Below are 18,578 nucleotides of genomic sequence, written 5' to 3' on the forward strand. Positions count from 1 at the left end.
AGAGGTTGACGGACCTGTAGTCAATGTTCAGCGGCTTCATGTATGTCTGGCTGGGTATCGCCAATCATACGAATGGCGAACTCGAGCCAAACGGACGGGGTGGCCCACCTATGCTGTATTGAAAGACACAAACTGAGACAAAACTTGTGCAAACTTAATTAGATTGCTGGAGAGGCTCCTGCGTTTCTTTTCCGCATCTCTCGGATATCTCGCATTTGACCATTTTCGCGTCAACGCGGTCGCTAACACTCCCCGTGTTCCAGAATGAAGGAGCACCGGGACCACTACTCATGAAATACGGACTACCGCGGACAGAAAGTCGCCGGATGGTCTGACAGTCTTCTATAAAAATCGCAGTCTGTTTCTCTCACTTTGCCAATCCCGTCTCGTCCTCATCGACCATTACTTCTACCGCTTCTATCCTCCTAACAACTCAACTCTCTTATTTTTACGATTCAACATGAAGTCCTTCATGCTGCTTGTTCTCGCTGCCACTTCAGTATTTGGTGCAGCCGTTTCTCCTCGTGCCGACGCAGAGATCGACTGGGCCCTCGTCAAGCGTCAAGACCTTTGCTCTACTTGCATTCGCGCCAATGCTTGCAACAACAGCAACAGAGCATTCTGCGCTGGTCAGGGCTGCTGCAATTAAGGCGTGAATTCGGTAAGCTCTATCTTGGGAAGCAAGCTTCATTCGAATTAACATTAATTGATCAAACACGACACTAACACCATTATCAAGGACCTTTTGGATTATGGAGGTGGACTCATGGCCAACTTAGGAGTCGCACGCATCGACTTGCTATGGATATGTAGATAAGGCAATAAACTTCCATGTCACGGTCATCTAGGAAAGTGTCGAAGTCAGCTCATGTTGAGATGTTCAACTGTTAGGATTCAGATGAGGATCGTTGCACAGTAACCCCTTATGATCGCCCGGAAACCTTGAGTGCGACTCTACCGTACTGCAGGGATTCTCAGCGGAAGTCCGTAGACCTTTTAGCAACATAACAGCAGAGAAACACACTTTTCAAAGACAGACACGATATTTTCAGTCAGTCCATAAGAGAACGAAATGATGTAAGTCATGGAATGCTTGCCATGTATTATTTCCGCAGAGCTTTTAGCAGTACATGGGCATTCACCGCAAAGACTTTTGACCGCAGACAACGAATGTGCCAAACGTTGCTCCTGTCTCGAGCATTTCATCCTCAAAGCGCTCTTCCAAACGATCAAAGATGGAGTCTGGGAGTTCAAGGCTCATTGCTATTGAATACGGTTAGCAGCTGATCATTTTACGGTTGCCACCCTACTCAGGCAATGTCATAAACTCGTACCTTTCGCCGCCCCAATAACTGTTGGAATTGTCAATTTAAATGGTTCGATAGACAGTTTTCGAAGGGTTTCGTCCGCAATTCTCTTTCCTGCGGGGATCTCGAGGCGTTGCAGTGTCACGTTCTTTAGCCCGGCCTTAGTGAATGATTCATCCAACTTGGAGCTGAAACGACCTCCCATACCACCCGCTTCGAAAACGGCTTCAAAGAGTTGAAGAACCTCGTTGAATGCAGAGGGATGCTCGGTGCGACCTGCTGAAAGATCCATCTCTTGGATCTGAAGCCAGCCTCCCGGCGCAAGTGTTTCTGGGGTCCACTTAAGTAAAGCTGCACCATCAATGCACCATCAAGACCTACCTGCTAGGTTGGAGACTACACGATCCGCACCGGCTTTCCCGCATCCTGGTAGGACGAAACGAACATGAGTGAAGTTGAAGGTTCCGGCTAAGTCAGGTGCGGGCCGTTCACATGCATCTCCGGTCATGTAGCGAATGTTGCCATCGGGAGATTCAGGGAGGAAGGAAGGCATGTAATCGAGACCGACAAGTTTTGCAGATGGCGCAAGCTCTTGTCTGAGATCTCTTAAAAGGATTCCTAGATCGACTGATCAGAATGATAACGAGGGGAAATTTGAACCAGGCGGTCGGGACTTACCATCTGCACAGCCGACGTCGAGAACCTTTAGGGACGGATCACTGAGATCTACCGGTGCGAAGACAATCTTGTTTTCCAGACAGCCTTTGAACCATTGGTGCTGTTTTCGAAGTCGTTCAATCTCGCGCTTCGTTTCGCGAAGAAGGTATTCTGGGTCATGCTGGTCTGGCATGGTAGAGATTTGGTTGCTTTATTGCTTGCTTCACCTTGAAGGCTTGAATTCACATTCCATGCAGCACGAGAGAACAATGTAGTACTTATACACAAATCGCTGGAAGGTCTTGTCACGCCTTTGGCCATCAAATTTCAATTCGCTCTGCTAGATCCGCAAGACCGAGCTCACCTGTCGGAAACATTTCGAACACCAGACGAAAAGTCTCCGAGGCCCAGTGTTTGGTCAGATGGTGGCGTCGCAAGCGAGATCTTCAATTTTGTTAGGATCGGGATCAATTACATTGCCCAGTATAATAATTCAGAAAGGCTTCTGCCGTACAATTAAGAAATCTGAACTTCAGGTTGGATCGAACAGCCTGAGATTGCCTCTCGTACCCAATCTGCCGGGGAACAATATTGATCTTCTAGACATTCACGTCCCACTTGAGAACATGCGAAGACCCTTGTGGCTACTGAACTGCGATTCCACCATGCATCCGTCATCGTCCAAGTGTCGCCAAAAAATGGTCTTCTGTCATACCAAAGTTCCCGGCTAAAGAACTGAGCCAAGTCTTTCGAGAAACACGACATTAGGATGACAATGCATCGGCCCAACACATGGAGTTCGAGTGGTTTCATTTGTTCATGATCCTAGGGAAATTCGTGGTGACACCAGATTTGGCATGGATCAGCATCCTCTAGCGTTCGTCTTATGTGAGATCACAGAGACAGGTAATACTGTGGACGAATCAAGGTCGACGGGCAAAAAGGCGACCAACCACAAGACGTAACGCTAGCGCAAGTTCCAAAATCTTCAGCTTATCGTCCCTCCACAGTGCCACGCAGGCTTACATCGGAATATGCGCAGCTTGCGGGGTAAAGGTACTTTTGTGTTCCGTAGATAAGTTTCATCGCTGTCGGAACGGAATGATGTTCCGGCTGACAAGTTGTGTTCTCATAAATGACAACTGAAAATATGGATTCGCCTAGAGTTTTCTATTGACACGTTTTTCTGACCGAGCCTTCTCAAATTTCACCTGATTGTTTTCTCTTTTATCTCTTTTAGGGGCATCTCAGACTGCAATCATGGCGCCAGCGATTGATATCAAGGTAGAAGGAGCATCCTCGTTGTCACAAAGATATTTTAGCTTATGAAATCCAGACCTATCCGGGCAATATTATCAACGGAGAATTTGCACCAACAGCTGAAACCCGGCACTCAATTGACCCTGCAACGGAAGAGCCTCTCTACGAGGTGCCAGTCGCCACCAAGCAACAGCTCGACGACGCAGTCCAACACGCCAGAAAGGCTTTCAAAACATGGGGCAAGACAACTCACGAGGAGAGGTCAAAGCTCGTGCTGCAGTATGCGGACGCTATTGAAGAGAACAGGGAAAGCCTAGAGAAGCTGCAGACCATGGAGCAAGGCAAGCCTTTGGGCCTAGCTAACTCGGAGATGACCATGACTATAGCCTGGCTGCGTGCTTTTGCAACCATGGAAGTGAAAGATGAGGTTCTCGAGGACAATGACGAGAGAACAATCTACTCGACGTTCCCTCCCCTTGGAGTTTGCGGTGCCATTGTTCCCTGGAACTGGCCAATGTTGTTGGGTTTGGGCAAGGTCGGACCTGCGCTTATGACGGGCAACACAATCATCATGAAGCCGTCGCCTTACACGCCGTACTGCGACCTGAAACTGGGCGAGATCGCCATGTCCATCTTTCCTCCAGGAGTGTTCCAAGTCCTTAGTGGCAACGATGATCTCGGTCCATGGATGACGGCACACCCAGGAATCGACATGATCGCTTTCACCGGATCGATTGCTACGGGGAAGAGAGTCGCGGAGAGCTGCGCCAAAACTCTCAAGAGATGTCTTCTCGAGCTTGGCGGCAACGATGCTGCCATTCTCTGCGAGGATGTTGACATCTCTAAGTGTCTGCCCAAAATCGCGACGCTTGCTTTCTTGAACTCGGGCCAGATTTGCATGCTAGTGAAGCGAATCTACGTCCACGAAAAGATCTATGACGAGTTCAGAGATGCCATGGTAGAGTTCACTAAAAACAACATCAAGACTGGTGGGGGCTTTGAGCCGGATGTTGTTGTTGGGCCTCTCCAAAACAGCATGCAGTGAGTACCTTGTCACTGTTCAAATTTGCCGATTGCAACATCTTACTGACGATGATGGACCAGGTATGAGCTGGTCAAGAACATGTACGCAGACATCGAAAAGTGCGGTTGGAAAACAGCACTGGAGGGTTCTGTCCGTGAAACCTCCAAGGGCTACTTCATCGAGCCTGCGATCATTGACAATCCACCTGAGGACTCTCGTATCGTCAAAGAAGAGCCGTTTGGACCAATTGTGCCGTTGCTGAAGTGGTCCTCCGAGGAAGATGTAATCGACCGTGCCAATGGCCTTGAAACGGGCCTCGGCGCATCGGTGTGGAGCAAGGATCTGAAGCGCGCTGAGCGGATGGCCCGGTGCCTCAGTGCCGGAAGCGTCTGGGTCAACTCGCATTTCGACGTTGCACCCAACGTTCCCTTCGGAGGTCACAAAGAGAGTGGAATTGGAATGGAATGGGGCATTGAAGGATTCAAGCAATACACCAACACGCGGAGCCTTTGGGTATGGAAAAAAGTCTTTGAGTAACTGGTTGGTTCCTAGCGTGCGCAGGATCGGGCGCGGTTCCGGATTGGAAGGCGCCTACTTAGAGACGAACCATCGGAAGGCTTAATTCATCCAGTTTTCTTCATTGGAAGACCGTCAAATGTCCGTCCGTCCGTCTGCCTGAAAAAGTCCTGTTTGTGAACTGAGCCGCGCGGATCGGAGCATAAGTACAAGGAGTATCGATGTAGCCACGGCCGACGGCACTGACAGTTCTAGGCCCGGTGCGGTGACGGGGGCTGAGCTTCAGCGCTCTTTTGCTTCAAGCAGGATTTGCCGAGTCAGGGCGACCTGTTTCCAGGACTTTGTGGGTCGTCGCAGACACGAGGTGGCCGAAACGAGACTGCGGACTTCTCGATAGATGCAACGGCATCAGTTGATTGATCTGTCTAAGTCGGGAACACTGGATATCATGGGAACTTCATGACATGCGGTGGTCTGAAGTTCCCATGATATCCAGTGTTCCCGACTTAGACAGACGAGGTGAGTATCGGTCATTGGATTAACCCTCTGTTCGTTGAGCCAGGTCGAGATTGCCAAGAACCGATAGAGCTAAGCACCTCACCAAGACTTTGGCATTCGGCCACAGAAAAGCTCGAAGCTGGCGTTCCAAAATGCAATTGAACTCTTGCTAAGCATTTGTAACCAGAATCAATCTATCAATCTGAAAATAGCTCTGAGCAAGTTGCAATGGGTTGTATCGGCAATATTTAGACTAGGCTTCGAACGTGGTCCGATGTGACGCAGCCGATTTACCCGGAATATCGTTCCTGAAAGCGAGCTCAATTGCAATAACTCTATCCAAAAAGTCCTCCAGGTGACTTGTCTGGGGTAATAACCCAGGTCCGTCTAATCCAGATTAGGAGCCAACAAGAGAGGGCTGAAACGTCACTATTAATCTATTCGGCGCGCATGAAGCAATGCCACACCTCGCTATGTTCATTAAGGTTCTCGCCTCGCTGCAAGCGGGAACCCCGACAACGCTCAGGCCTGAGTGAGCTGATAGTGGAGGGAGCTTTCGCCCAGCCGCCTACGTCCCACATCACCCCTGGGGAGATTCTATTCGCGACGACACAGTCCCTGGAACCGAGGAACCTCATTTGAGTCAGGGAAATCGCGATCTACCCGAGCGCTGATCAACAGCTTCCCAGGCGACAAGGACAGCATATAAGAAAAGAAGAAACACCCAACATATTTTTTGCTCATCATCCAACTCAATCAGCCTCTATCAACCCACTTCACTCATTCCATCAACTCTTACTCTCTTCAATCAACGCTCTCTTCGAGTAAATAAGCCAACACACAAAACATTCAAAATGCAGTTCCCTACCTTCGCTGTCCTTGCCCTGGCCGCTGTCGCCTCGGCTGCGTCTGTCCCTCGCGCCACCACCTATGAGACCGCCAACTATCTGTCTGTCTGCCAACAGGGCACCAACCTCTTCTGCACTGGCAACACCGGCGTCTGCCAGCGCGGCAAGACTGACACCTTCGACGCCAAGGCCACCAAGGACAACGAGGACGCCTGCAAGGGTCTTAAGCGAGGCGACAGCTGCACTCAGACCGTCGCCTGCGTCTAAGTGCGAGGGGAAATGTCATAGGGGTCGATTTGGATGGGTCATCATACACAAGCGATTATGTTTGCATCAGAGGCTTGAGCTTTTCAGTCACTTTGATTTCACAACTTCATATTCTCAGTACATACAGAATAAAGACAATGTACAAACAGTCTCCGCAGTACCTTCTATAAATGCATGTCGACTATTTCCACAGCTATCGCGAAGAACGTATGCTTGATTAGATCCGCCCGCACGAAAAGATTCAACGAATCGCTCTCAGTTGAGTCTAGATTTAGCGTCAGTCTAGCGGATGATCCATAGAGCGAGCAGCTGATGTGTCGGTGAGGGGCAAAATACACCACGTCTCTTCTTTGAGAAAGAGAAGACAGGCAACGACAAACATGATATCCAAGCGTAGAACCTAATGGTTCGTCAAGAAAGAAGCAAGACCTAAAAGCTGGCATGCGCTGCGGATTTGAAGCCGGAATAAGTGTGGTAAGCCGCTTCCATTAGCACGAATTGTTCCCAGTTTTCGTGTTCTCTAGGCAGCCATCAAAACTCTGGCTTCCTCATCAGCACTTGAAAGGCATTTAGGCAGGCTACACCTCCCGATTTAATGCTAAATCGGCCCCATCGTTTATAAAGTAAGCTCTCAATGTCGATGTTTGACCTTTCTGAGATGAGGGTCGCGCTGCCTGGGTGCCCAGGGCCCCAGGCAGCCGACTCGACCTTCGACCTCGCCGAGTTGCGGAACGCATTACCTCTCAGTTCGCAGTCTCTGGTGGCAGTAATTGCATCAAATACAAGAACGCTTCAAAAGCCGTCATTCGGGATGGCGTGCCAAACAAGAAACTTCATCACCATGCGCAAGCCTCACGTGGTCCTAGCAGACCTTCTGTCTAGCGCAATTGTTGCGGGCCATTACTTTAACGACGAGCGCTTTATTACAAACCTGCTCAATCTTGCCAGCAAGCATTACCAGGAGGCGCCCAGGATCCAAACAAATTTGAGTTTCGAGAAATTCCGGCGATTGCCAATGGAGATCCGTGAGCAAATCTGGCTCCTCTCCATCCCGGCTCGAACGTTGCACGCCACCAACCACACACGCGAGAGAATAGCCTGGAATCGTCGTCTTCCAATGCCTGCGCCTGCTCTCTCTTGGCGGGAGGCCTGGGCGATATTGTGGCCCCCGATTCACGAGATTTACGACAACGGAGGGTGAAAATGGACCCCGTCGACAAAAGACGGGTGGCTTGGATCACCTCTCGTGATACATTGAACATAGGCCCACCGGGAGGCTATTATGTTTCGCTGCACACGGACTACGGCCCCAAACTATCTCAGTTTGGACACATCGTGCTTTGTTTAGAGCATATCCAAGCCGGCCTCAGGATGGGCAGCATATCGGACATTTGTGATCAAGGAGATGGCTTCGACTACCATGAGCTTCAGCGGATCGGGATTCTCATCCACGAAGTCGAGATCGTGATACCAATAGGGCTGGCATTTCCTGAGCAGTTGTTCGTGTCAAGAGATGGCTTTCCCGGGTGGACATGCGACTACGAACAGGGCTCAGTATGGGGCTGCAATCCTCACTTTGCGGAAGTTGTGGATATGAGGGATAATCGTCGAGTTGGAGAAACCCTGAGCCTACATATTGCGTGGGCTACTGGCGGCTGCGCATGGTCTCGCGAGGAGAGGCTGGATCGAGAGACGTGGTGGCAGAAGGAAGGTCACTCGCAAGCCAAGGAGGCAATGGCAATGATGAAGGCGTTGGAGTTGTGGGACAAAACACCTACCGGCAGAATAGCAAGGTTGCCATCTCTGGACTCTGTCAGACAGTCTACACTTCCAGAGCTCATACCCACCGTAAAGTTTATCTTCAAGTTCCCTGGATGTTCGCCGCCGGGCATTACCATGGATCGAGTCAATGCGCTGCGCGGGGAGTGTAGCGACTGGTGCCATATTACCAACAGCTTTCCTCCGGGGTGGTCTAACTTTCCTGGACAAGAGGTCCAAAGAGCCCAATCTGTAGATTCGGTGGGGGGTGGGCCATGACTGAAATTTGTAGCATCCGGAGTGGCAGGGAAAACACTTGAATTGACAAGGGTACATTTCATGGGGCATCAACGAGATGGTTATTCTCATTTGGAATGGTAAAGTCTGCAGAGCCTTCTAGAAACCGCCGTTGGGGTGTTTCGTCAATGGATCAGAAAGCATTAACGCATGATTACCTTAGTCAATTACATAGATCGAGCATAAAGCTACAGCGTATGATATATTCAAATGAACGACTTTACAATCCATACTATAAAACTGGCGTCTACTAAAATTCCAAAAGATGACATTAATGTCTCCTATCAACAATTCGAGAGTAAAACTCCATCGCACCGCCAAAACGCTTAATAAGATGCTGTGTGATATGATCATCATGCTTGATTGCAAACTCTGGAAGCACAATATCCCCATCGCTCCATTCGTGTGAATATCTGTTCGGATGACCATTTTGAACCAACATTTTTGACCTTGAAACCTTCTCAGACCAGGAGGATCGTAATCAGGACATTGCAACATGCGAAAGTAGACTGAGGGATGAATCTGCTCATTTGTCTGGCGGATGTTGTGGTTTTCATCTCTGTAGCAACCAGGAGTACGAGACTTTGCGTGAGCAAGTCTCATGGCACCTGAAAAACTGTCCACGATCGTTCCCAGAGCCCAGCCGAATCGCGGAAGCTTAGGGAGTCTCCTCCACGGAGCCTTGTAGATCCCAGCAACATCGAGGGCCCACCAAGCATATTGTGTCGGCCAGAACGATCCATAGTCCTTGACAACTCGTGAGTCCTCGATCAATATCTGGCGCTGCCTGTGTTCGCGTTCGGCTAGGCCACAAGTGGGCTTTATGTAGTCTTCTCGGTCGTCAACGAGTTGGAGGTAAGGGCGGATCCGTTTGCACATCCAGGCAAATGAGATGAGTGCGATTTCTGTACGAATTAGAACTTCTTCACTTGTCGGATGTAGTAGAAACCAGAACACTTACGTTCAAAGTCAGAGTCGCCACCAGTGATGATGTTGGGATTGCCTCCGCCAACATTGATATGCACTCCTGGAAACCATACTTGCAGCAATTCCGAATTGATTTCTTTCAGCTGTTCAAACATCGCAGCGGCGATGTGTTCTTCCCATATCGTCTTCAGCTGTTCGTCCGTGGAGGACAGATTTGCTTGTGCATCCATGAACTCTTGTGCTAGATCTTCTGCCAGCTTTTCGGGCTTCGGGGGGTTGCGCTCCTTGTCTTCGGCCAACCACCAAAGAGTTGGGGTGAAAGGTTTCCGACGCTCATCTAGAGCTAAAGCGTGGAATGCATGCTTGATAAATGGCGATAGCTGGTGGTTATGAAATCCGCTGTCGTGTATACCAAGTATGGGCGCGATCTTCTCGGCTGCGTTGCGAGCCATTCTTGTCAAGGTGAAGTTTGGTATCCCAAGGCTGCCAACAGTATCAAAGACACCAACTACTTCAACAACTCGGGAACGTTCATCGGGCAGGGTATGCGGAAGTGAATCCCACCTCGCGCCCATGAAGTCGTATTTTCCGGGATTTCCGTCCTTTGTTCGAACACCGGTGATCCACTCACGGTAAAGTCGATCTTGCCGAAATGTATGACTGTTCTGGTGGGTCCTGTACTTGTCGTAAAGGTCGGGGAAATCTTGCATTTCTCGCGGTTGTATGATGCCTATATCGGTGACGAGGCCAGCTAACGCACGTGCGGTATACGCTCCTCGGGAAAAGCCAAAGCAGAAGATTTGGTCACCTGGCGAATAGTTATTGACAATGAAGTTGTAGGCATCAATGACGTCGCCCGTAAGACCAATGCCAAATGCCCCTTGCCGCTCCTTCTCGATGAAAGAAAGATCGCCTGTGCCGATACCAGCGCTGTAGTGGGCGATTTGCTGGAAGACTTTGCCAGTCTCGTCCTTTCCGGTTCTAGCGATGGATCGGTAGAGGCGGGTGATGTTTGACGGAATATTCTTGACGCCAGTTGTGGACGACTGCCAGGTACCATCACAGCAGATGATTATACGTTTTTGTTCAACCTCGGAAGTCCATCGGGCCACTTCTGCTTCAACTGGAGCCCGAAAACATTTTTGGTAGGCTGGAAAGGCTTGCGAGAGGTCTTGTGGCGCAGAGGCTGGAGCGTCGTGAATTGCGAAATCCAGCCCGCCGCTTGATATTTCTTCAGCCTCCTGAGTGGAAGGCTGTACGAAAGACCGCCAGAACTTCGACTGTTCGGCTTGAATGAAATTCGAGCCCATTGTTGTAGGATGATTAAGTGTAAGAAAGGAAAGTGAAGAGGATGGTTAAGTGTAGGAAAAAAAAGTGAAGAGGATGGTATTAACGATTGAACTGGTATGGTATCTGGGGTGCTGATATATGTTCAGATAGAGATACTGCGATTCGCATCTTTCGTAGTTCAATAGCCAGTGTGCTCTGGACAGACGTCGATGAGTCGATTTTGCTCTCAAGGCTGAGACTTTCAAGCCAGGGCGTTAGAGACGTCGCAGTAGAGTATGCTCTAATGCTGAAAACGATTTATTCCGGTCAAAAACTCAAAATCAGTGCCGTTGGTCTGGACCATTTCGGCAAGGCTGATCCTTTATTCACCGTCAAGCCTCCATGAGCCTCCAAGACATGGCTGCTGAGACATCAGCGAAAGCAGTGCTGAAGGCTTTTGGCCATGTCTACTGGAGATGGCCATTTCGCCTTGATGAGAATTGTACTGCCGAGACATTGATTTCTGTTTGATATCCTTGAAATTACTATGAAACTAACCGATATTATGATGTTTGCGTATGACACATGGCCCAGCCCCAATCGTGACTTTCAGTTATCCCGGTAACTCAGCAATCGGACTCGGCGATCTCTTGCCCTTTCCTGAATGTTTCACACTCAGCGACTTTCCTACAAAGCCGACGTGCCCATAGTCCTGATCCTTACTGCCGAATCCATCTAGTCCATCTACCGTAGAACCGCGTGGCGTAGCGTCGAGTTCCATTCTGTCCGACCATTGATGTGTCGTTGTCGACTCGAGCTCCGAGACAGCGGTTCCCGCTGGCGTAGCTGGACTACGTCCCCATCCGTTCCCGCCTTCTGACTTGGTATTGTCCAGCTCAGCCATATCACCCCTCTGCCATTTCCGACGGGCGAAAAATAGGTATATCAGCACGGCGAGGAGAACTGTGCACCCTAATCCGACGCCGACGCCAATGCCAACCTTGGATCCTGCCGTCATGGTTGTTCCATCATCTTCTTCGTTCGTATTTGTGGCTGTCGGATGCGATGATGAGCTTGTGCTTGTTATTGATGCTGTTGTCTGAATATTTGTACCCGTTGGTGTCGTGTTGGGTTGTGTTGGAAGTGGAACGTGGCCAGGTTGCCAGATGACGCTACCTCCCAGGGCGGTAGGTAGCTGGACGACATTTTCGAGGATCGAGGAATCGGTGAACGCGACTGTTCGTGATGTTTGGGGGCACCAGCATGCGTCTGCTGATGTGAGTGTCGTCGGCCGTGCCTTTTGCTCGCAGGCTACCCATTGCTCCGATGTGCCGTTGCAGTACACGAGGCCTGCCCAAGGTTGACCTGGAGTTGACACCTCGTCAGTCACTCGTCCATCCCAAGGCGGACCCCGAACGATCGACTTACTGCTCAAGGCACCTTTGTCTGGGCAACTTGCATCCTTGTACTCTGGATCGCTGCAGCCGCCGAGATAAGTAACGCCGAATCGTGCATTGTAGCAAGCCCGGCTTGACAAGCACATATCAGATCGTTGGCAACATGTGAATTGGCCAAAGGCAGTATTGCCGCACGGTAGCCATTCGTCTACCTTCTTGCCGGACGCATGGTAGCATGTGCCGTTAGAGATGAAGGCGTTCAGCTCGGTCATGGTCGCTTGTGGTCCATCGAAATGTTGTCGGTTTTGAGGGTTGCTGAGTGAAGCGAATTGTGCGGTGTAGTATTTGCGATGGGGTTTGGTAACGTCAAGCTACATCTGTTGAACGAGTGACATCAGGGAGGGAGGTTGGTAGATGTGATGGAGGGGCGGAGAATCGCAGGCGGGATGCACTGGTTAAAGTGTCATCCCTTGCAACGAACCAGAGAAGCGCGGGCCATGTGATGTCTGAGGACGTTTGCAAGGGGACATCGCCAAGTCGCCGGTGCGAGCCATATTAGCACCCGCATCCGATCCCAAAAAGTGAAATTGTCTGCATCAGACCGATGCGGAACTGATTCGCATGGTATTCCTTTCGTCTGGAGAGTCGTCACGTTGCAATACCAGAATACGAGCTTGGCTGGGAGTAACCACCGTCTTAGTTCCAAGGCGATGTCTACATTCCGACAAGTGGCATCCTTTGGCATTCCAACCATGATGTCACCTTTGTTTGCAATGGAGGGGACAACTTGGAACTTGGCTTCTTTGCCATTAAATCGATGGCCAGTGATATTTCTGGCAAAGTAAACGGCCCGTTTCTCGTGTTTGCTGTGTGCGGGTACATGCTGATCTACCCTGCAGCTATTCTGGCCTTTGTACGTGCTTCGCCTCGCGAGCTGGTCGTTGTTTGTTTCTGTGGCTGGGGTCGATGCTTTTCAATGGAAGCCAAATATTCTCCGCAGCTAAGCGACACGAATCAGATGAGACCTTGTCCGACGTGTCTTACAAATTTACGTCTTTGATAGAATGTGACGGTTTCCCTGCCACGCCATTGCCGCAGTGGCTTGGTAACACGGCTGCAGCGAGACATTTTGCAACGGCAGCGACTTTCTGACACTGAGGGAGACCGAGGGAAAAGGCTCCCTCATTTGGGCTGGGCCTCATAGCTAGCAAGGAGTCACAAAGTTGCTGCTTCCAATTTCGGCGACGGTGAATATCATTCAACATTATCGACTCGGTGTTCTGATTGCATGCAGAATTTCAGAGACACGATTTCCGCGTCCGTGTGGACCTGCTTCCGGCGAAGCAAATTCCATCGCCCGTTGTGATGTGGGGCCGGCCATTTTGGGTCCCGGGCTTTCCACTGTTCGCCAGACATGCATGACCACATGGTATTGCAGGGGTTCCAACGCTCACTCTTCCTATTGATTGACAACAAAGTATCACGCAATATGCATTCTCTTCATGCCACTCAGCTCTTCTGGCAACGAGCCAAGCCGTTACCATCACTAGTTAAAGCCCTCGGGCCAGAAATCCTCGAGCCACTCATAAGGCTCTTCAGGCTCGTAAGCATTCAAGACCTCTCCATCATAATCCGTGATCGCGTCTCTGGTCTCATTATACAAGGCGTACTTGAGGTCTGGACCGTTGCCGATTGTATAAGGAACTGTCTGGACATTGTTGGCGATTTCCTTGTCCACGATGACTTCCAGGTCTTGAAGCTGCGCATTCTTGAGGCGGAACTCGTCGCCGTAGTTTGGATTGATCTTTGGTTTTTGTTAGAAAGAAACTTTCAAATGGCAATGACTCAGGATTGCCACGGAATACGTACGATGCCCATCCTGATGCCATTCACGGCGACGACGTTTTGGATTGTCGCATTTCTCTTTGCTTGATTGAGACAGTTGCCACAGGATTGGTAGAAAGTCTAACAAAAGGCATCATCAGTAAAGTCACGCTAGTATCATAGTTGACTTGCTCACCCCAAAATTCTCAGCGTAGAAGCCGGTGATGTTGTACTTGCCACCCAGGGAGTTGTCTTTTTGTTAGGTTAGGCTTGGCCCCTGGAACGATTTGGAAGCTGACTTGCCTTGGAAGATCTGGGTGAACAGGATGTCAGCGAACGGCCCGTAAAATGTTTATCGAAGACAACAAAGGCTTTCAAACAACCCAAAGAGAATATCTACCTTATCTGTTGCGTTCCGAGCTCCACCGCCGATGACTCGTAGTTGTGTGTTAAGACCCTTGGATGTAAGTGCATCTTCGCAGACGTCTTCCCACCAAACTATAGACATGTCAGATGAATTCAATGCGCCACATTTGGTGTCATACCGTTCTCGACCCAAGCGTCACCCAGTGCATGGATGCCTTCAGCCTGATGCTTGCCGATGATGACGTTGCGAATGGTCGAGCCAGGCAGGAGGTTGAAAACAGCATCGGCATCAGTGCCCTCTGGAAGACACAGTATTCGTTAGCCTAGTTTTGACCCTTGTCGGGTGTTCATGCTGACTTGCCTGCTTGTTCGTTGCAGCTGCCCTCAACACGCTCATATCGCTTCATACCACCGTCAAACACCTGACCGGGAAGAATGTACATTGTCTGTTCCAGGACAACAGTCTCCTTGGCTACAGGGAACTTGGTGACTGGGAATGGAAAACGTGGAGGAGGGCGTTCACCCAGGTCGCCCTGGGTGCTGTCGGCTGAGCCACCAGGCCCGTCCCCGGTTTGGCGTCGGTCAATGACCCCAGCCTGCACCAAAGCAGGCAAAAGTGAGAAGAGGGAGGTAGAAGCGATCTTCATTTCGAGGGTTCCTCACTGTGGTGTCTGGGCTGGATGTAGACGCTGGTCAAAGAAACCGCAGAACGATGTTTGGGGTCAATTGGTACTTCTGAACAACATTAACAATGGCTCAACGGCTTCATGGCCATGGAAAGATTAAGCCTTTATATACTTGTAGACAGCATAAGTTGATCAGGCAAGTATCTGTGGGCATTGAGCTCGCGAAGCTATGTCATTTCTTGATTACGTAGCTAACGAAGCTCTCCAAATGGCGTCCAGGTCTTGACTGCTAGCTACACATGGCTAAATAGCTGTAAGCATGCAGCGGAAAATTGACTTTCTGGTTTCCGTGAATCAATGGTCGAGGATGAGCATGCAAGTCCCTTGGCAAGTGCTTGGCGCTGTCGCCCAAGGCCTAGCTCAAGCTGTTGGCCGAGTACACAACTTGCACATCTATCCCGACAGAGCGGCTCGACCCCAGGTTTGCACTGCATCGGCCGCGTTTGAAAAGATGAGAGAGGTGGAAATTTCCCCAGATGGCGAGAGCTTGGCTAGAGTAATGCCAAGGATTGTAGGATGGGGTTGGACAAATGAAGTGCTTTTTCCTATGGTGTTCTGCTCGAGTTATTTGACCTGAAAAGATTGTGACACTCAAAAATAGACAATGCGTGCGGGGAACAGAGAAAGCAGACATCGAACGCTGGGGATAGGGGAAGTTCAGGTCGTTCTGCTGTTCCTATGATGTTCTTTCGGTGTTACATTCCCCACACTATATCGTCTTCAGGAAACGCAGCTCACATTGAGAATTTAAACACACTACCTGCAGTGTCTCAATACAAGCAAAGAATGTAAAAGTAATGATGCCCTTCGTCAAAATGGTGACCGAGTAACACAGCCGCTAGGATCTGTATTTAGGACGATAGTATAGCCCTACCCGTGGGATTTGATCCCAGGTGAGATGATGTCCATCGATATCGTAGCGACCGTCGACTAGCTCCTCTATTCTAGCCATCCTACTTTCTGTAGCTCTTTTGCCGCCAAGAGTAACGCGATCCAGTACTTGATTCAACCACGCCGCGACATCCGTATAGTCAGCAATAGTAGCCTCATCGGCGGCGGTGTGCCCAGCAGCGTTCTTCCTGGCAAGCAGAACAGTGGCCAGCATGTAGTCAGGCACCCACAGAGGGTCGACATCGGTTTCGAACTCGGGTAGATCGTGATCAATGGGGGCGTAGACTTCAGAGCCGGGCTTGTCAGGGACTTTGTCCCAGTCTATGACTTGCCAGAAGTGTTGCCAGGCCGCATTGATGATGTCAAGACGGCCCATGCGGGCTGCGACGTGGAAGATGGTATCTCCGGCCTTGTTGCGAAGGAAGAAGACGGCTCTGAAGCATGTCATGAACCAGCTGTTGCGACTCCATTCCCTCCCAAAGCTTTGTGCAGTGGCATCGAAGGCTTTGATATTTCCAACAGCGGCTGCGACGTGCATGGCGGTATCACCTGTGTCGGGATCGGTGACCCAGCGCATCAAGTCCTCGAAGTTGAAGTCGTGGGAAAGGTTATCAATGTAATAGGACGCGAGGGGAATATCCCGACCATTTTCCGTACGGAAAAGGTCAAGGAACTCACGCGAAGCGTCGGGATCAATTCCCTCTGCGGGAGGGGAAGTAATGAATACCATGTCCTCGCCTGGATTTGTCTCGATTGATTCAGACATGGTTCTGGTTGTTCTAGTTATGATGCAGATGGGGAGGAATGACGAGAGAACAAAACGTCGTTGAAAGGGCAGAATCGTATTGCAGTTTAAGGGAGCAGGTGTTTGTTTGAGGTTCACACTGTTACGCGAGAGGCAAAGGCGATCATGTGACTGATATACCGCGCAGAAATTAGGCATCAGTGACGGCTTATTGGTTAAAAGATACACGGGCTGAATGACAGCACCGAGGTATGTCAATTCTGTATGTCATCCTTGCGTCTATCGCAAGGCCGTTCCTGTGACTCAATGACCGGTCTTCCCCTTGACACTACTCCACTCTATACCCAAAGAAGGCACAACAGCAAAGCATGCTACCGCCAGCCCAACATAGAAGTAGTTTCTGAGCGCTGCGTTATATTCACCAAGGACAGCTTCCAGAATATCCGTGGGGATGATATCCCGCAAATGTGTGACACCCTGACCAGCAAGTCTGGAAACATCCAAGTCAGGAAACTGGCTGAGTCGAGAAGTTAATGACTCATTGAAGACAGCCTGACCAACGCACACCAGTACCGAGCCACCTAGTGACTGAGCAAAGAACATCAGCGAAACGCCTGTGGGCACGTCCTTCTGCTCCAGTGAGACCTGTGCCCCAAGACTTGCGAGTTGCATACCCTGGCCAATACCGAGACCAAGAATGATCTGGTATCCAATCCAGGTGTGCGTTGGTGTGTGAACACCAAATGTTGAGATTAGTCCTCCACCTACAGACATGAAGATGACCGAGGAGAAGAACACGGGGTTGAACCATCCAATTCCGTTGATCACAGCACCGGATACCATTGCCCCGAAGACGAGAGCAAGGACGAGAGGAAGGGTGTCGATGCCAGAGGTGACGGCGTCGGTGCCTCTGATGCCCTGGAACCAGATCGGCAAAGCGACCAAGAAAACAATGAGGACAGCTCCGAGGCAAAATGAGAAGACTGCTCCGAGCCAGATGTTGCGGACCGTGAAAAGACGAGGCGGCACTGTGGCATTCTCCCGCTGCCAGATCTGAACACTGACAAATATTATGAGGAGAACACCAGCAAGAACCAAGAGAGCGATGATGCGTCCGCTGTTCCAGGGGTATTTCTCTCCGCCCCATTGTAGTGCGAGAATCAAGCAAATGACGCCAGGCAGGAAGACAAGATTTCCAAGGGGATCAAGTTGTCTGATTTGTCGCTTGAGCGGAGCTGACTCTTTCGGAGAAAGTTTCGGGAAGAGAGCAATGAGAGCAGCAACTGCGACGCCTCCAACAGGGAGACTGTCATGAAACTGTTAGCAGATTGACTTGATGTAATAGAGAGGGGTTACCATACTTAATAAGGAAGCACCACTTCCAAGTTACACGATCAGTGAAGGCACCTCCAATGAGAGGTGCAATGACTGATGCGATGCCAAAAACACCGCCCATCATACCAACATACCCAGCTCGCTTGTGCAAAGGAGTGACACTCGTAATGAGAATAGTGCTGCCGGAGTAGATGCCTGCTGAGCCCGCACCAGCGATGGCACGGCCGATGATGAAGGCGACTGAGTTCGGGGCAACACCACACAAAAGTGAACCGAATTCGAAGAGGAAGATTGCGATGAGATAGATTGTTTTCGTCGAGTAAAAGGTGAAAATACGACCCCAAAGGAGTTGCGTAGCGCAGCTGGTAATCAAATACGCGCTTGCATACCAGCTGACATCGTTCAGTGAATGAAAATCGTCCGTAATGCGAGGAATCGCCGTGGTGATGATTGTTCGGTCCAAGGCAACAAGGAACATGGCGATCATGTTGGAGAGGATGATGACGGCTAGTTTCAGCCCTTGTGGGTATTGAGACTCGTCATTTCCTGCCTCATTCGCTTCAGATGGAGATTCCGTAGCAACCTTTTCGTCTGGGAAACTGTTTCCCTCCTGGTCATGAATGTCCGACATGGTGCGAGGTATCGAGCAGGGCTGTTAAGTACTGAGACAGCAGAAGATAAGTGAGTTGATCTGTTTGTGCGTTAC

General features: G+C 50.2%; 8 protein-coding genes across 8 annotated transcripts; 2 read left to right on the top strand and 6 right to left on the bottom strand.

Annotated features, from left to right (window-relative positions):
• Positions 1-1,138: 1,138 nt before the first annotated feature.
• Positions 1,139-2,157, bottom strand: psoC-0 (Methyltransferase psoC; the record flags this gene model as incomplete). Its single annotated transcript, XM_032037407.1, has 4 exons — positions 1,139-1,263; positions 1,335-1,637; positions 1,689-1,925; positions 1,986-2,157. The coding sequence occupies 4 exons, from the start codon at positions 2,155-2,157 to the stop codon at positions 1,139-1,141; spliced, it is 837 nt and encodes a 278-aa protein (XP_031883997.1).
• A 1,067-nt stretch (positions 2,158-3,224) lies between these two features.
• FUS7-3 (putative aldehyde dehydrogenase FUS7) lies at positions 3,225-4,785 on the top strand (the record flags this gene model as incomplete). The annotated part of the gene is made up of 3 exons (XM_032037408.1): positions 3,225-3,248; positions 3,301-4,265; positions 4,329-4,785. The coding sequence occupies 3 exons, from the start codon at positions 3,225-3,227 to the stop codon at positions 4,783-4,785; spliced, it is 1,446 nt and encodes a 481-aa protein (XP_031883830.1).
• Positions 4,786-6,116: 1,331 nt separating this feature from the next.
• On the top strand, positions 6,117-6,377 carry CGGC5_v016785 (uncharacterized protein; the record flags this gene model as incomplete). The annotated part of the gene is made up of 1 exon (XM_032037409.1): positions 6,117-6,377. The coding sequence occupies one exon, from the start codon at positions 6,117-6,119 to the stop codon at positions 6,375-6,377; it is 261 nt and encodes an 86-aa protein (XP_031883829.1).
• A 1,712-nt stretch (positions 6,378-8,089) lies between these two features.
• On the bottom strand, positions 8,090-10,669 carry CGGC5_v016786 (Uncharacterized protein; the record flags this gene model as incomplete). The annotated part of the gene is made up of 3 exons (XM_032037411.2): positions 8,090-8,180; positions 8,890-9,337; positions 9,394-10,669. 3 exons carry the CDS (start codon positions 10,667-10,669, stop codon positions 8,090-8,092), a joined length of 1,815 nt encoding a protein of 604 aa, XP_031884068.2.
• A 572-nt stretch (positions 10,670-11,241) lies between these two features.
• Positions 11,242-12,297, bottom strand: CGGC5_v016787 (uncharacterized protein; the record flags this gene model as incomplete). The annotated part of the gene is made up of 2 exons (XM_032037413.1): positions 11,242-11,993; positions 12,057-12,297. 2 exons carry the CDS (start codon positions 12,295-12,297, stop codon positions 11,242-11,244), a joined length of 993 nt encoding a protein of 330 aa, XP_031883817.1.
• A 1,274-nt stretch (positions 12,298-13,571) lies between these two features.
• On the bottom strand, positions 13,572-14,862 carry plyE-4 (Pectate lyase E; the record flags this gene model as incomplete). Its single annotated transcript, XM_066153571.1, has 7 exons — positions 13,572-13,829; positions 13,895-13,990; positions 14,046-14,101; positions 14,149-14,162; positions 14,233-14,347; positions 14,395-14,514; positions 14,625-14,862. The coding sequence occupies 7 exons, from the start codon at positions 14,860-14,862 to the stop codon at positions 13,572-13,574; spliced, it is 897 nt and encodes a 298-aa protein (XP_066006954.1).
• Positions 14,863-15,739: 877 nt separating this feature from the next.
• CGGC5_v016789 (uncharacterized protein) lies at positions 15,740-16,558 on the bottom strand (the record flags this gene model as incomplete). The annotated part of the gene is made up of 1 exon (XM_032037415.1): positions 15,740-16,558. The coding sequence occupies one exon, from the start codon at positions 16,556-16,558 to the stop codon at positions 15,740-15,742; it is 819 nt and encodes a 272-aa protein (XP_031883818.1).
• A 282-nt stretch (positions 16,559-16,840) lies between these two features.
• On the bottom strand, positions 16,841-18,503 carry aurT-0 (Rubrofusarin-specific efflux pump aurT; the record flags this gene model as incomplete). Its single annotated transcript, XM_032037416.1, has 2 exons — positions 16,841-17,843; positions 17,899-18,503. The coding sequence occupies 2 exons, from the start codon at positions 18,501-18,503 to the stop codon at positions 16,841-16,843; spliced, it is 1,608 nt and encodes a 535-aa protein (XP_031883819.1).
• Between the last annotated feature and the right edge of the window lie 75 nt (positions 18,504-18,578).

Source organism: Colletotrichum fructicola (genome assembly GCF_000319635.2).
Source record: "Colletotrichum fructicola Nara gc5 chromosome Unknown KSG_Nara_v1_contig11, whole genome shotgun sequence".
NCBI classification, from domain to species: Eukaryota; Fungi; Ascomycota; class Sordariomycetes; order Glomerellales; family Glomerellaceae; genus Colletotrichum; species Colletotrichum fructicola.